The sequence below is a fragment of the Molossus molossus genome, unplaced genomic scaffold, assembly GCF_014108415.1.
Source record: "Molossus molossus isolate mMolMol1 unplaced genomic scaffold, mMolMol1.p scaffold_m16_p_13, whole genome shotgun sequence".
Taxonomy (NCBI): Eukaryota; Metazoa; Chordata; class Mammalia; order Chiroptera; family Molossidae; genus Molossus; species Molossus molossus.
Window position 1 is genome coordinate 58823854 of NW_023425348.1, and position 16012 is coordinate 58839865.

Below are 16012 nucleotides of genomic sequence, written 5' to 3' on the forward strand. Positions count from 1 at the left end.
ACCATGTAACTCTGGCTCATGGGAATACAAACCATTCTCAGTCCTTTGGGAATCTTGCAACTGTTTGGTCTGCCAATCTGATCTTCTTCCCTGGTGCTAGAGAGTTTCCTCACATGCAAAGGCTAATCAATACTCAGCAAAATTTGGGTACCTTTCTGTAGATCTTTAGTGCACACTCTGTGTACATCTCTGTCCTCCCTGGTACTCTGCCTCACAGATCCCACCTACCCTAGCATCCTAAACTCTGACCTCTATCTCTTTACTCAGGGGCGCTGCCAAACTCCATGTGTATCCCTCCCTGCACTGCTGCCTGGAAATGCCCTCTAGACAGTAAGCTGAAACAACGACAGTGCCTCCCTCATTTGTTTCTTCTTAGCTGGGGACCACTGTCCTATATTCCTACTGCAAACATCTCATCTGAAAAACACTGTTTTATCTATTTTGTCCTGAGTTTTAGTTGTTTAAGCTGGGAGAGTAAATCTGGTCCCTTTCTCCCATCATGGTTGAAAATGGTAATCCTCCAGGTAGTTTGCTAGGATCTCTCTCAGTATACAACTAAATATTTCAATTACAAGCCCTACTACCACTACCACCACCATTATCTTCTTTATTACCATCAGATCATCCTCATCACCCTCATCAACACTTTGTTAACATGCTGGAATACTCACTGTATGCTAGAAGATGTGTTCTCTCATTTAAGACCCATAATAACGTTAACTTGCATTTTACAGAGGAAATAATAAAGGCTGAAAAAGGTTTAAGAAACTTGCCCAACATGACATGGCTGGTTAAAAATGGTAGAAGTGACATTTGAACAGAAGTATTCTGATTTCTGATGCTGACAATTACAGTAATAAAAATTCTGGGGGAAAGAAGGTACATAAAACCATTTGGGTTTATTTCTGTTACCTTCAGCAAACTATGCCTTTGTGATGTGGACATGTTATATACACTGGGAAAGCAATGACTATAGACAGATACATGAGACATTTTAGTGACCATAATTCTTTCAATTAGAAAATTACAAGATTGTTCTTAGAACTTTTTCAATAATAGATGGAAGCTATTTTTAAAATTTAAAACAGTTGTTTTATGTCTTTGTCTATATATTTTTACCCACACATACAATAAACAATCTAATACATATAAGGAATGCTTCCTTTGTTATTAACATAAACTATAGTCAGGCCAAATTATATAGAGAACTCCCTAAGAATTTGCATGTGGTCAAGTGAGTAATAAAATTCAGTTGGCCCACAAAGCTGGAATGGTAAAAGCAGATATAAACTTAAATTTAACCAGGGAACATTTTACTCATCCAGTAAAGGCTTGGTTTGGGGCAGTTCCATTTGGCCAACTCACTTATAAAATGACTTTTTCATGTTAAAATAGCTAATACTCAATACCTCAAGTCACTGATGTCTGATGTTTGATATACTCATACTTTAACAACTATAATTAAACAAAGTGTCTTGGTTTAACTTGTAGTGTTCTGGCTCTTAGTCACAAATAGAAACTCTTGGAACACAAAAATGTCTGTTACCATAGTTATGCTATCTTAGCGAACGTAAACAGCGTATTGTCATATCTCAGTACTTCTGATAGCAGAGCATAAATGGCCATCTATTTCTCTGGAGAACCTAAGAGCATGGTAGCATTAAGTGAATTTCTTTGGGTGGAGCACCGGAAGAATTATCTCTTAATGATGTTTACTTATCTTTGACAGTTGGGACCAATTTTTTTTTTAAGTCTTTTTTGAAACCTCAAAATGTCTATCAGCAAATATTAGAAAATAAAACAATTTCAGTAACTTTGTAGCATTCGGTGCTGTTTTGTTGGGCTTTGGATATTTTCCATGTGAAGAATTAATTGCAATTTTTTTCCTAATGCAGTACTTTGGGCACATTGCAATAACACATCTGTGCTTAGCATACCGCTCGAAGGAGATAAGTCAATCATACAAAACAATTGTTTTTCTGAACTGTTTGAATTTGTTAATTCAATATAGGAAGGAAAGGCAATCATAAAAACCAACCAGTACCACCTATCGGTACCAGCTGCAGCACAAAGTTGGAATGGATCACCAATTTCCCTTAGTCGCCAAGTACCTCCCGCTGCCCCATTCTAAGGCCCTGAAAATCAGTGAGAAAAGGCATCTATTAATGTCCTAGCCATCACCTGGGAGAGCCTGTTCATCTTATCACAACCTCGACGGCATCCAAGTATAATTATGCAATAATACCACTCATTCCTCAGAGCCCATCTTTCTAACAATTTTTGAAGGGGAGACCTTGAGCAACAAACCACATAAAGCCCAGCATTAGGCTCTCTTTTGTTCCTTTTTTTAAATCTAAAGTTTGGAGATCCTCCTCCTCTGGTACTATAAGTTGGCTCCCCACCTGTTTAAGAAACTTAGAGAGAAATGTCACAAGTCTATGACAAACACTGGTAATAAAGCCATGGCCATTCATGCCAATGAACATTAAAAAATAAAAGCTAGAATGCAAAGGGGAAAAACTCCTGAGAAGTGAGTTTGCAGATTTAGGTAAAGATCTCACAATATGGCACTATTGTTATCAAACGGGAAACACCTGTTTCTCAGTGCTCAATCATGAAATTTACCATAAAGAGGAGCATTTGGGGGATCCTTTATGTTGCTATGCTTCCTGCTGTTTACTCCCAGCACAGCCTGGTTCACTACCTTTCTTGTGAAGCTATTTTCCAAACGGTTTCCACAATCCTGCAAAGCAAGTACCTTAACTTGAGTTACAGGGCTGGTCCCTCTCTTTTCATTTTTTATCCCAGTAGGTGAGACTGCCCCTGCTGTGTTTGGTGGCTGTGGAGTGGATGGCATCTTTGCTCCAGGTGACACCTGCATGCTGGCCAGCTGAGCGGCATAGAGCTGCTGCAAAACAGGGAAGACAAACATTATCTCTTTAAATGCAGCTGAAATGGAGTTTCAGAAAAACTTACCGTATTGTTAGGGAACTATTCTGACAGCCTTGCAATTTCTTTTTCACTAGTTTTTAAAGAGGAAAATAAGAGAGACCAAATAAGGTAACAGAAAAAAAAATGAGTCCTGGAGTCATTGTCCTGTCCCTCGTCCTCCCAGAAATAACTTTATGACTCTAAACAGAGGATTTGATTGCTCTAGAACTCAGTCTCTGCATTTGTACAAATAAGAATTTGACTAAATTATTTCGAGGAGTCTTTCTAGTGCCTAAAATCTTTATGGAAAGTTCTTTAAAATGTCCATTCTTGTCATTTTACTACTCATGAACTAAGAAACTGCTCTGAACTTTCCTAGGGATTCTTGCAAGAACACTGTTATTCAGCAACGACCATGCTTTTCTGGGAATGCTGGTCCCTTTGAAGGAGAAAGTGCTCCCTTCGAGATCCCCAAGGCCCATGGAAGTCACTCATTCCTCAGGGTCTTATTTCTAGGCAACAGCTAATATAATCCTCAAGAGAATACAGGCAGATTTGTGATAAAAATAATACTAAAATAAAAACCAAGCTTCTTTCTCATAGTGCGAGATGTTAAAGACTTAACTGTTGATTTATTAGGTTTTGGGTGAAAAGGTGATACATAAACAAGTAGATCTGCTAGTTGACCAGAATCAATACACCTCAGTCTTAATACTATTTAATGCTTGAAAACACCATTCAAATATTTTCTTCTTATCATCAAGATTAAGCCATTACCTCGATAGGCCTATTTCTATCATAATAAACAGAAAGCTTCCTAGTTTCATCCACCACAGAGAAACTAGCTCAAACTTTGCCACATTAGTAGGGGAGAAAAAACAGGTGGTTTGTCTGTAATTTCCAACATCACTATCATTCAGATGGACAAATAAAAAAAATTACAGTAATCAAAAACAGACCTTTCAGCACATGTAATTAAATGAAAGCTTAATAAAGGATAATTTGCCAGAGCCAGATGTGCTTATGTCATGATTGTTGCTTTCTTTGGAACAATTTTTCTAATATAACAAGCCTCTAAAGAAATTAAAGTTTCATAATTCTGTGTGTGCAATGACTCAGTGGCAAGAAAAATTCACAAGAAAGAATCAGTCAAACTGCTAAAACTTCGGGGAGTCAAGGGGGCTGGCTCTTTTGTTTCCTTTTTACTGGGTTGTATCCTTCTCCTTTGACACTCAGCCAGGTATCTTCAAAAGGGGGGCAAGTGAAGCCCCTGAAAAAGTCTGCTTGGATGAAGCCAGTGAAGAAAAGTTTTGTACTGAAGAGTAGAGATGGTGGAGAATGCAAATGTGTTGACTGTACAGTAGCTGGTATCATGACCAGCACGCTCTACTCTTGAGTATTAAGGAGTCGTGAAATCTTAGAGAGGCAAGAGTCCCTAGCCATCGTATATGCCTTCATTTGACCTCAATAATTCACAAGATCAGAAGAAAGTCAATTTTATTCAACCTCGAAATCCTTCAGGGAACTTTCAGCAAGTGTAAAAAGCAGGAAAACAAATCTTTGGAGACAGATCCGCTTTTTAAAAGGCTGACTACATTCAGAAATCCTTCAGATTGACTGAACAATGGAGTTGCGTTTTAGAAATAAAGTAGTGTTCATTGCATTCTCTAAAGCTTTGATAATCATTTATTTTATATCTCTTTCTAGAGGATTGCACCAAAGAGAGGCAAGACCCCATAAAGTCTGAGATTCCTCAGAGCTGTGATTCCTCGGAGTTCATTGAGAATTGTGATTATAACATAGTAGAGGCACAAAGTATTGTCACATTCCACATAACTTACAGATCTGGGTAAACTGAACAGTAGGTTATCAGGTATGATTCAGTACAATGCGCCTTGAAATAAAAATCAGGAAGTGTAAAGATAGAGGAACTTATGAAAGTAAAATTTTTACATTCTGGTTAACAAAATATGTGATTTTAGATATAAGTATCTTGCTTTTCAGACTGAAGACTTTAGGTTCGACTTGGATAAAAAGAATCCCATTTGTTAAATAAATACAGGTTTGGAAAACAGTTTCACAGCTCACCTTCTAAGCTAACAATAATTGAATATGTTTTATATGCAAGGCTCTGTGTTAGGCACTAAGGAGGATTCAAAGTCTTGGAACAAGCCTATAGCTTGCAGGAGATGTAAGATACAGACCCTGAGCATCTGACTCGCCCCTTCCTTGTGACGCTTATTGCATTTTGTAATCTTTAGTGATGCACGTTATGTCTCATTGTCTTTGATACATTATACACTTATTGAGCATCAAGAACAATGCCTTGCAAATAAAAGATAACAAATCAATATATTCTGAATTAGATACATACAGTATCTAAAACCACTGGATGTTACAAAGGAGAGATATTATCTCTCTATAAACGAGACAACAGAAGTGGTATAGGATTATATTCACTATGTATATAATGAATAATTTTATGATGTTAAATTTAAAAAAAAGGAAAACAAATTCAGTGCAAATATAATTACATTGTTTCACAAGAAATGATTCATTTGAAGTCATGTCAAGAAGCTGACTAGATAGCTGCTAGCTTCACTGACCTGTCACACTTTTACAACACAAATTAACTGTTGAGCAGTAACCATGGAGTAGTACCAACTTTTCTTCTCAGTCTAGTTACTTATAAATTTAAAGTTTCTCTAGATGCTATTATGTCCTTTTTTGAAAGAAGGTAAAATATTCGTTATTGAAATAAATAGTTTTCGTTAGATAGCTTCTTTACAGACCAATGGTTTAAATAGGGAGAAGGTTAAACTCTGATAACTATCACGTAAGAGTTTACAACATGTAGGACTCTCAGATCACAGTTCACGGTCATAGTGATGATAATGATGAACATTCATTTCCAGGCCCAGCTGAGGCTTTAAAAAAAATCAACAACGTAGTAAAGCTCCCAACAGGCTTAGCCCAAATCCCATAAACATCTAAACTTTGGTGAAGAGTGTTTTCGTAAATACACATTATTACATTTTGATTTTCAAAAATGTTCAGTGGTTGTTCAGGATACTGATCTGTTATTTTTTTATCCAAGATATAGAAAATAAATACAGTGCATACAATGTTCAAATGAGCCTAGTATAAAGTCATTCACATTTTATAGGAGCACTTTCAGAAATGCTTTTACTATTCTGTGGCTAAAAATATTTTTCCTATTTTATGAGTTCAGTTTTAATAAAGTAGTCAGCATTAAAAGTTCAGGAAGCTCAACACTGCCATACTTGGCACCCAGAACTGAAAGGGCCTTACCAAGTCATTTTGTCTGGTCTGACCTCCTCATGCCACTGATGAGCTCAGGTCTAGAGAATAAAAGGGGCTTGCCTGAGATCATGTAACTGCTCAGCACTAGCCTGCACTCCAGTGTTATCATTAAAAGTACAAATGGGTATATGATGAACCAACCTTTGCACCTTTCAAGCACATTTGCAGCTTTGATGAATTTGTTCAATGACAGATCTTTATGAAATACTTACTATTAACTAAACACTGTGCTAAAAACTAGAGGCACACCAACAAGCTACTCAGAAACAATCTCTACCTTAATGGAGCTAGAAAAAGAAACATATTAAATAAATGCTTAGACTATAAAATATGGTAAGATAAGTAAGTGCTGAGAAAGAAAAAGTACAGAATGTCAAGAGACCATCTCACAAGGGTATTTAGCATAGTCTGGGGGATCAGAATAGCTTCTCGCAGGAAGTAACATTTTAAGTAAGAATTATCCAGGTGAAAAGGTTGATGAAGAACATCTTAGAAAGAATGGCTCTGGGGTAGAAGAGAAGGCAATGTTTTGGGGAACTTTGGAAAGGCCACCATGGCAAGACGGCTGAGTGACTGTCCAGAGCGTGAGAAGAGGCCAGAGAGAAGGGTCTTTCAGCCACGTCGACACTTTCGGACCTTATCCCCCAAACAGAAGTTCCTACAAAGAGGAATGAACTAAAACCAAGACACAAGGAAGCTTTTCTATGGTTTACCACTAACTCATTGACCACTCTTTTAAATAAATTTGATTAAGAGTGTCCTATGAAGATCTCACAAATCCAAAAATATATACCTCCAATAGTGTCTCTAGAGTTCCGTGTCCTGAGACTAGCCTTAGGGGAAAACCTATCTTGCATTTGGATCCCAGTGACACTTTAATAACTAAGCCTGCTTAGGTTCAACACAAAACAGTCGCTCTTGCTCTGGCCAGTTTGGCTCAGCGGTTGGAGCGTCGGCCTGCTGTCCAGAGAGACCCAGGTTCGGTTCCCGATAAGGGCATGTGCCTCGGTTGCAGTTTGTCCCCGGCCCTGGTCGGTTGTGCGGGTGGCAGCCACTCGATGTGTTCCTTTCACATTGATGTTTCTCTCTCTCTCTCTGTTCCTCTCTCTCCCTCCACTCTACCTGAACAAAAAATGGAAAAATGTCCTCGGGTGAGGATAAAAAACAAAACAAAACAAAACAAAAAAACAGTCAATCTTACCAACCAAACTCAGCCTTATGGCAAAATCCTTGCATGTCTTCGAGTACGCACACTGGTCTACGGCCAGGACCTAAGAAATGTATGGTGTCGGAGTCATTTTATAACACTGTTGCATTTGGAAAGGGAGGCATGCTTTGCCCCCAAAATAGCCAAATGCATGTCAAATTATAACGGGTGGTGTCACAATGTATCTGATCTTCACCAATATATATTATATATTTCATACCCACTTTCTATAGTAAAATCACACAAGATCTCCAGTGGAGAATGCCACAGAAGAAAAAGGTGTGAGGCCTTTTCTTCTCATAATCATCACGGGGTTTTCACGTAACCACATAACCAGTCATGCAGTCACCCAAACATCACCCCCATTCATTCATGTGTTAATTCAACAAACACACTGAGCACTAACTCAGTTGCTATGCTAGGTATTTTACATTTATTATTTAATCTTTAAAAAAAATTATATAAAATAGGAAATATTATCCATTTTAGAGTCAGTGTCACTTTGCAGTCCATGCACTTTCTGCTTTTGTATGTTAAAATGACATTATTTTAAATAAGCTATACAGTGAATCACGATGAAACCTGTTTCCTGTCCCTCACCACAAGACAAGGATCATTGTCCAAGAAGAAGACAGATTCTGCATTTGCTGCTGTTCTGAGCTCTCAAGTAGCAAACTATATTTCCAGATGTCTTACAGCTACTTTCTCTAAAATGGCAGTTCAGTATCCTCAGACGAAGACCACCAGTTACCTGGAAGGAGCAAGAGGCATCATTTTGATCTAAACAACTCCCTTCTCCAACCATCTCTAAGCCATAATAGAAGACACCTGAAATACCTTAGTGACACGTTCCATAGGCTGATGAGGTAAAAAGAACAATGCAGGGCACGGGCAGAAATGGCAGAACTTGACGGAAAGAATGCTGACAGTGAAAGCTGACGGGCTTTGTGTGCACCAGTATGCTCCAGTACACGGCAACCAACAGTAAGAAAGCAGGCGCACTTCACACACGGGATTCTCTTTGGAGTAAATTCTCCTGTGTTTTGTCATTTCAATTAGAAAGGGCATTTTTAAGTGGCCTGTCAGAATCTGGCCCAGAGAGAAAGAACAAAAATATCTCCCTCAAATGCAACTTGCCTATTGAAGGATAATAAGAAAAGGAAGAGAAAATGCCATTCTATAAGAAATTCGCAGACACTACTGAAAGATTTCAACTCTCATATTCAACCCATTTGCTGGGGTTCCACACAATGTCTGGGAACCCCAGGTCTAGCATAGGTTAATTCTGCTCTTGTGTACCAGACTGTACTCAGGGGAACTTCACTTAAAAAAAACAAGCAGGGTAGGGTTGAGGGGGGCGCACACTCTTAAGGAAATGTCATTATTTACTTGATTGATGCTGCCTAACACTAAGCCCCAAGCCTGGCTCAGTTCTCCAGAGATGTCTTGGGGTTTGTTACCTTCTCAAAACAATGCAGATAACCATTCCTCTGCCTACCAGGCAAGGCGTGCTACAAAGCTCGACGAGCTGGGCTGCGAGAAGGTGGGATGGAGACAGAGGTAATTAAGCAGCCTGATTTAGTGCTTGTTCAGCACAGGGAAGAAAGTGTGTCAGTAACAAGTCATTAAAGACTGAAGGAGAGACTGGGGGAGAGAGCTTAAAAATAATTTGAAAGATCACAAATACTTTTACTTCTCATAAACCTCCAATGTCAACAAAATGATCCAGGAAATATAGCTGTGGTTTTATGGAAGGAAAGAACCGCAGTCCTTGTTTTCAGCATAGAAGGTACTTGTTTAGCTGTGCCCTTAATATTCGAAAGTGAAGCCCTGGCCAGTTTGGCTGAGTGGTTAGAGCGTCAGCCCGTGGACCAAAGAGTTGTGGGTTCAATTCCGGACCAACACGTGCCTCGGTTGTGGTTCAGTCCCCGGCCTTGGTCTGGGTCGTGCGGGAGGACTAGCCGATGCGTCTCTCTCACGTCGATGTCTCTCTCTCTCTCCCTTACACTCTATCTGAAGATAAATGAAAAAATATCCTTGGGTGAGGATTTTTTTAAAAAATATATTTGACAGCAAAGAAATAGGAGATGGGAGAAGGAATAGGGGAAGAACTACCACACCCACCTCTCATGTATTGGGTTAACTTCCAAGTCAATCTCCTTGCCCCTCCTGCATATTTTTCTATTGCCATGTTATTTCTCCTTTCCTATTAATCCCTGTTCTTTGTCATAATTCTATTCATCTTTTGAGTCTCAACTCAAAATCACTTTCTCCTTAAAGCCTTATCTGACCATTGCTTTCTTTGTGTTCCCACCATATCACACCCTCTATCTCTGTATACTTACAAAAATTTTTATCATGTCTTTCTATACCACCAAATTACAAGTTCCTTAAGGTGAGGGCTGACTCTTATTTGATTTTTTGTCTCTAGCACCTGACATAATACCTGACATTTAACAGATGCTCTGTTAACTCGAACCATTAAAACCCTTCTTTTTCATTCTTGTCTCTATCTGCTTGAAATTACTCTCATTTCTGCCCACACCTTTTCTTAGTATACCTTTCCTCACATCCTCTTCGAAAGGAACCCCAGAGATGGGGGTCACCTTTCTTTGTTTCTGTCTCCTTGAACCTCTAGGCATTTCCTTGCCAGAAGGACCAGATAACACAAGGTCAGCAGGAGAAAGAATTGCAAACATTATCTAATCCAATCCTTTTGCTTTACAGGAGAAGAAACTCAAGCCTGGAGGGGGAAAAAGTGATCTGCATAAGAAACCAGCTGGTGAGCAATAGGAAGAAAGACAGCTAGAACCCAGGTTCCCTATTTCCCGTCCAGTGTTCACAGGGACTCATTCATCCCTGTCTTCTGTTCTCTTCGGAAAGTGAAGCAAACAGAATTTGTACATTTTATCAGAATTTTGGGGTTAAACTGCAAAAAAAAAAGATGTTTTTCTACCCTAGCATTTAAAAGAGAATTTTAACAGACATGTACTTGAAAAGTAATCATTGGGCACCCAAGAATGATTTACATTTAGAATTTTATTTTAATATTTGTTTTAAAATGTACACATTTTAAAATGCAACCATAGTAATTAGGTTAAGGTAATTATAATCATGTTAAGGTGTTTTCAGTTTTTTAAAATTAAAGTTTATGCAAATACACATAAAGGGACAGAGATGTGTCTCAGGGGAGAGCACACCTAGTTCGTCCCCTTGGAGATTTCTGCCAGTTGTCTTTCCACAACCACAAAGGGAACACAGGACAAGCACTGGACATGGAGAGCCAGGGCCTGTTTAATTCATTTCACTGTCCCCTGCAGCAGGCTCAAGAAAAATGAATTGAAAAAGGAGTTTTCCTGGCTAGAGATCCTCTTGCCTATTTTCCCAAGCACGAAGTAGCTTGCTCCTCTGACATAACTCGTGCTAATGGCATGGGGGGATGGAGGAAGCATGTGGAGTGTGGAGGAGAGGAGAAGTTGTAAAAAGAGGGAGAGAGAGAAAGAGAAGAATAGGAGAGAGGCTCAGGTCAAAGGTCCTACCCTCACATGAAGAGAATTTCAGAAAAACATGGCATCCATCAGGTAACTGAGCACCTAATAGTCTGCTATATAAAAAAAGAAAGGAGTTAGAATCCATTCTTGGACTGCACCAGTTATATTGGAATGCATTCATGAGAGCTTTTCCTTACAGAACATAGATGCACAGTGCAAGTCACTAAGAATAAACACCGCAACCCCCAATAGTTTTAACAAGAAAATTCAATCCTCTGCTTCTTCCAAATATTTTTTTAAATTCATTTTTTTCTTTATTGATTTGAGAGAGAGAGAAAGGGAGAGGGAGAGAGAGATAGAAACATAGATGAGAGAGAACACTGACTGGCCGCCTTCTGCATGCCCCCCACTGGGGATCGTGTACACAACCGGGGCATGTGCCCTGACTGGGAATCAAACTGGCGACCTCTTAGTGCATGGGTCCATGCTCAACCACTGAGCCACGCCGGCTGGGCCCAGATATCTTTTTTTGAAGGGTGCTAAATAAAATATACAAATACATAAGGCTTTATTTATAGACAAAAAAGTTTAGTCATTGAAACAATTGGTAATTTGGTTCTTGAAGCAAGATTATCAGAAGAATTAATAATGAGGGCAGTGGGGAAACGGCCTTAAGGGAGTAAATCTGACTGTTTTCCTTCTCCTTCCAAGAGCTGGGCAGGCAGCGCTGCAGAAGCCCCGCTCTCTGAATGGGCTCCAAGCGGCGCAGCATGTGTCACACCCCGTTAGCTCTGTCACAGAGCCGCAGCTCAGCAGGGAAGCTTCAAACAAGTGCATCTTGGCTCTATCAATAAGATATACAAACTCATCAATGAGTCTGGAAGTTGGATTTGAGATCTGAGCATGATTTCCCATCAACTAAGCCACAGGGACCTTTTCAATGGATATACATATTTGAGTACATGTGCTGAGTTCAATTACTTTTAATGCATGAATATATGTCTGGTTCCCAATATTTAAAAGCATTGTTACCATGTAACCAAAAGGTGAATTCTGATTTAAGTTCATTGACAAATTATTTATTGCATGGCCACTATGGGCCAGGTACCCTTTGGGAAAAGAGAAATGAGCAGTTGGATAACTTGGGGGAAGAGAATGGGGAACAGAGGACAAATAAATCAGCACATAGATATGTAATGCTGGTGGTGGTATGTACTATGAACTATAAAATGACCAGGTATATGAATATGGGGGAGAGGGGATTTTTAGAGATAGAGGAAATCGGGAAAATGAAAAGAAGGGGACATTAGAGACCTGGAAGATGTGAGGCAGTAAACCATGTCTTTGTCTGGGAATAGCATCCCAGGCAGAGACAAAGACAGGTGAGAGTCCTGAGGCAAAGGCGGGGCTGTGCTCCAAATTTCTGAGGAACAGCCAAGGGGCCAGTGTGGCTGGAGTAGAGTGCGCTGGGCAAAAGCTAACAGGTCAGGTGGCAAAAAGATAGCAAGGGGCCAGATCATGCAGACCTTATGTACTACCTAACGGACTTTGAATTCCAGTCTGAGTTTCTGGGTCTCTAGGAAACACAATTACAACAACATGGCAGACCTGGAAATCCCTCAGCAATACCCACAGGAAAATCTGGAGATATGCCAGGGCTGCTTTGCCTTGGCCCATGATGACTGCCAAGAAACCAGATGCTATTGCTTGAAAAATATCCTACAACTGCCCAGCTTTGGTGCCCTTCAATTTCCATCCATAATAAAGCCTTCCAAACAACACAGAATGCAGACAAATATGGGTAAGTATGCAATGAAAAAAAAAGTTTTTACTTAAATTGTTAAAAATATATATAATTGGGAAAACAAAATTGCATGGAAGTAATATATTTTCTAAATGCTACTTTTAACTTTAATCAATAGAACAAATGTTGCTGATTGGAAATAAACATGTTTAGTATATGAAAATGATTTTACTATTTTTAAATTGAAGTTGGTTTTTAATTCCTCAGGAGACTTTGGATTCATGAACACAAGGATCATGCTAATGCACAAAATTCATGCCTATGATGAAATGTACAGATTTATTAAACAGAAGTTCCATATTAATAATAATAACATGAACTGTGCATTTCTAATAAATATTGAGAGAGATAAGGATGTATTTTGAATTAACTTTTAAGTGATGAAGTATAATAAGCAAGAAATAATGCAAAACATCCTCTTCTTACTCTCCTCTTTTATTTGCTTCTCTGTGTTTTTTAACTCAAGAAAATGTTTTACCCTACTTCAGAGCCACCTCCACTAAGTGTCATTTTTTAAACTGTAAATGATCAGTATTGCCAATTGGAGAACTTCAGCATATTTTACAGTATGTAAATACACCATCTGCATCCCACAGTAATGCCCATGGCTTCCTCCCTAATTAGCAGAAAGGAATGATACCTTACACATGGCCGCCATAGTAGAAGTCATTCAAATACTATGTAATAAGCATACGTGGTACTTTTTTGTGTGTGTCACTATACATGATTCTGATACTTATCTCAGTAATCCACCTTGAAAAATCCTTATAGTAGGTGAAGCAGGTAGTGGTTAATATAAGGACTGAAGAACGAAGTTGGAAAACTAAGGTTTGCACGTTGCTCTGAGAGGCAACGCAGCATGGTGATTAAACGCACACTCTCTTTAGCAGAACCACTGTTTACTAGGTGATCTCGAGCAAGTTATTTATTCTCTCCGGGCCTTAATTTCCACATCTTTAAACTGGGAAAAAATAGTAGTACCTACTCCAAAAGATTGTTGTATGGAGTAGATTAATGCACATAACATATGACGAGGAGGGAACACTCTGGAGACCCAATACTTGCAGGTTCTTATTCTTTTTTTTTTATTTATTTATTTTTATTTTATCCTCACCCGAGGATATTTTTCCATTTTTTGTTACAGATAGAGTGAGAGGGAGAGAGAGGAAGGGAGAGAGAGAGAGAAACATCGACGTGAAGGGGCACATCGAGTGGCTGCCACCCGCACGACCAACCAGGGCCGGGGACAAACTGCAGCCGAGGTACGTGCCCTTAGCGGGAACCGAACCCGGGTCTCTCAGGACCGCAGGCCGAAGCTCTAACCGCTGAGCCAAACTGGCCAGGGCTGGTTCTTATTCTTATCAGAGATGTTACTCTAAAGATCTTATTCAGAAAAACATTTGGCATTTTGATTTTCTTTCGCAAAATTAGGGCTACAAAGATGAAGAAGAGATGCTGTCTTTCAGGAGCTCACAGCAAGAACAGGAAGGGGAGACGAAGAAAGAAAATATGATGAACCCTGTAATGAAAGCATCTACGAATCACTGCAGCACCATCACTGGACACAACTAGGTGGTTTTCCCCCCAGCTTTATTGGGATGTGATGGACAACACTGTGTGTTTAAGGTGTACAACGTGACGACCTGATACATGTATATACTGCAGAAGTGACTGCCACAATAAGGTTAGTTAACACACGCAACAGGATCAGTTTTGACTGAGGACAGTGAGGTAGCTGTGCTTACGGTGAAGCCCCCCGGAAAGACATCCTATGTTAACTAAAAGTTTTTAAAGTATCCTATAAAATTATTTAAACAAAAAATTAAAAAATCTTGAGCAGAATGGACACCAGTCCCCTGAAATATTTTGTGGTTAAGCTAATAGTTTCTGTTCTGCTTGTAGTCTCCCCGTCTGAGCCCACTCCCCTGGGATAGTACCCGAAGCTGAGCCCCATGGGACTGAGATGTTCACACCAAGACCCGATGTGGCTTTGAGAAAGATGTATGAAATGTGCCACTTCTCTAGAAAGACGGCAACCGCCCTTGGCTATTCATTTAGGGGACAGAAACTTTGTTTTCTTGTTTCCAGTGTCTATTGTTAAACAAAAGAAACCTTTAGGCATTCAAAGTCCTAATTTAGGGGGTATATTTCAGAATTTCAATATCTCCTCTCAGCCTACTGTAACACCCTTAGAAAACTCACGTTACATGATGTAAAATCACAGCTTTGGTTTGTTAAGAGGGCATAATTCCGAGTGGACCATGGAATATTTATGTCTCTATGCAGCTCTTTGAAGGAATAATCTTATGTTTTTGTGCCTGTCGTGGGTCAGAGGTTCAAATCAGCACTTCTTTCTCTCACTCCTTATATGTTTTACTGTAATTTACGGCTCAGCAAGAGGACTCATAAAACAAAAGTGTCTATTTTATTTCAGTAACTAATTCTAGTTAATCAAAGATTTCCAGCCAAACAACCCAGCATGAAACTCTGCATGGAAAATATGAGGAGAACAAAGCATTTTGTCAAATAACACATCTCATGATGTAAACACATATGTCTCTTAAAGGAAATTTTATCGTTTCCACATTATCGGCCTACAAAAGGAGCATTCTTGTCGCAGACCTGGTGCGGCTGTGGAGTCATCGTCATTGGAAACAAGAGCCTGATTAGGTTCCCACACAGATATGAATAGACTTTCCTTTTTTAGTGAAATAGCTGCTTTTATTCCTTTTTAAAACAGACTGGTAATTGTCACCCTAAAAACACTGAATGGTACTAGGGCAACATTTGTTTCTGCTGTTTTCTCCCATCTTTTTAGAAGCAGCCAACAACATTACTCTCCCTTCTGGTTGGTCCTCTTCTGGAAAGTCTGAGTTAATCCACAGCTGTGTGAATGTGAACAGGGGACACAGCAGGCTAAGTCTGTTGGGTCTCTTGTCTGCTAATAAAGTGCACAGTCTGCAGGACAGATGTTAAGAGGATCTGTTAAATAAGTCAGTGGCAGAGATCCTGACCTCTGCCAAGGAACATTTTATTATTCCAGAAAGGGGCATAATTGCAAGGCCTTGACAATTAGAAGAACCATAGCTTTTCTTTATAGATTGTTACTCCTTGCTTCATCATTTGTTTAAAATATAGTAGCGAGGCCTATTCACTGAGAAGCACTGTGCTGACTCCGACTGGGTTCAGCACAAACTGCAGATCACAAGGTTTCCCCAAATCCCAGAGAAATGGTTGAACCCTGGCTTTCCTTCC

At 39.4% G+C, this 16012-nt stretch overlaps 1 protein-coding gene and 1 long non-coding RNA gene across 38 annotated transcripts in view; both read right to left on the reverse strand.

Annotated features, from left to right (window-relative positions):
* The window catches only part of SOX6 (SRY-box transcription factor 6), a 509394-nt gene that overhangs the window by 79745 nt on the left and 413637 nt on the right, over positions 1-16012 (reverse strand). For 35 of the 37 annotated variants that reach the window (XM_036260192.1, XM_036260193.1, XM_036260194.1 and 32 more), the window contains one exon: positions 2759-2908. The exons of the other annotated variants lie outside the window; for them this stretch is intronic. In XM_036260192.1, the coding sequence (XP_036116085.1) occupies positions 2759-2908 (150 nt within the window). The remainder of the gene's footprint in view (positions 1-2758; positions 2909-16012) is intronic. 37 annotated transcript variants of the gene reach the window in all.
* On the reverse strand, positions 2987-8986 carry LOC118629075. The gene is made up of 3 exons (XR_004959349.1): positions 8923-8986; positions 7457-7526; positions 2987-3022 (listed from the first exon to the last, which is right to left on the reverse strand). It is a non-coding gene; the product is annotated as an uncharacterized LOC118629075 (long non-coding RNA).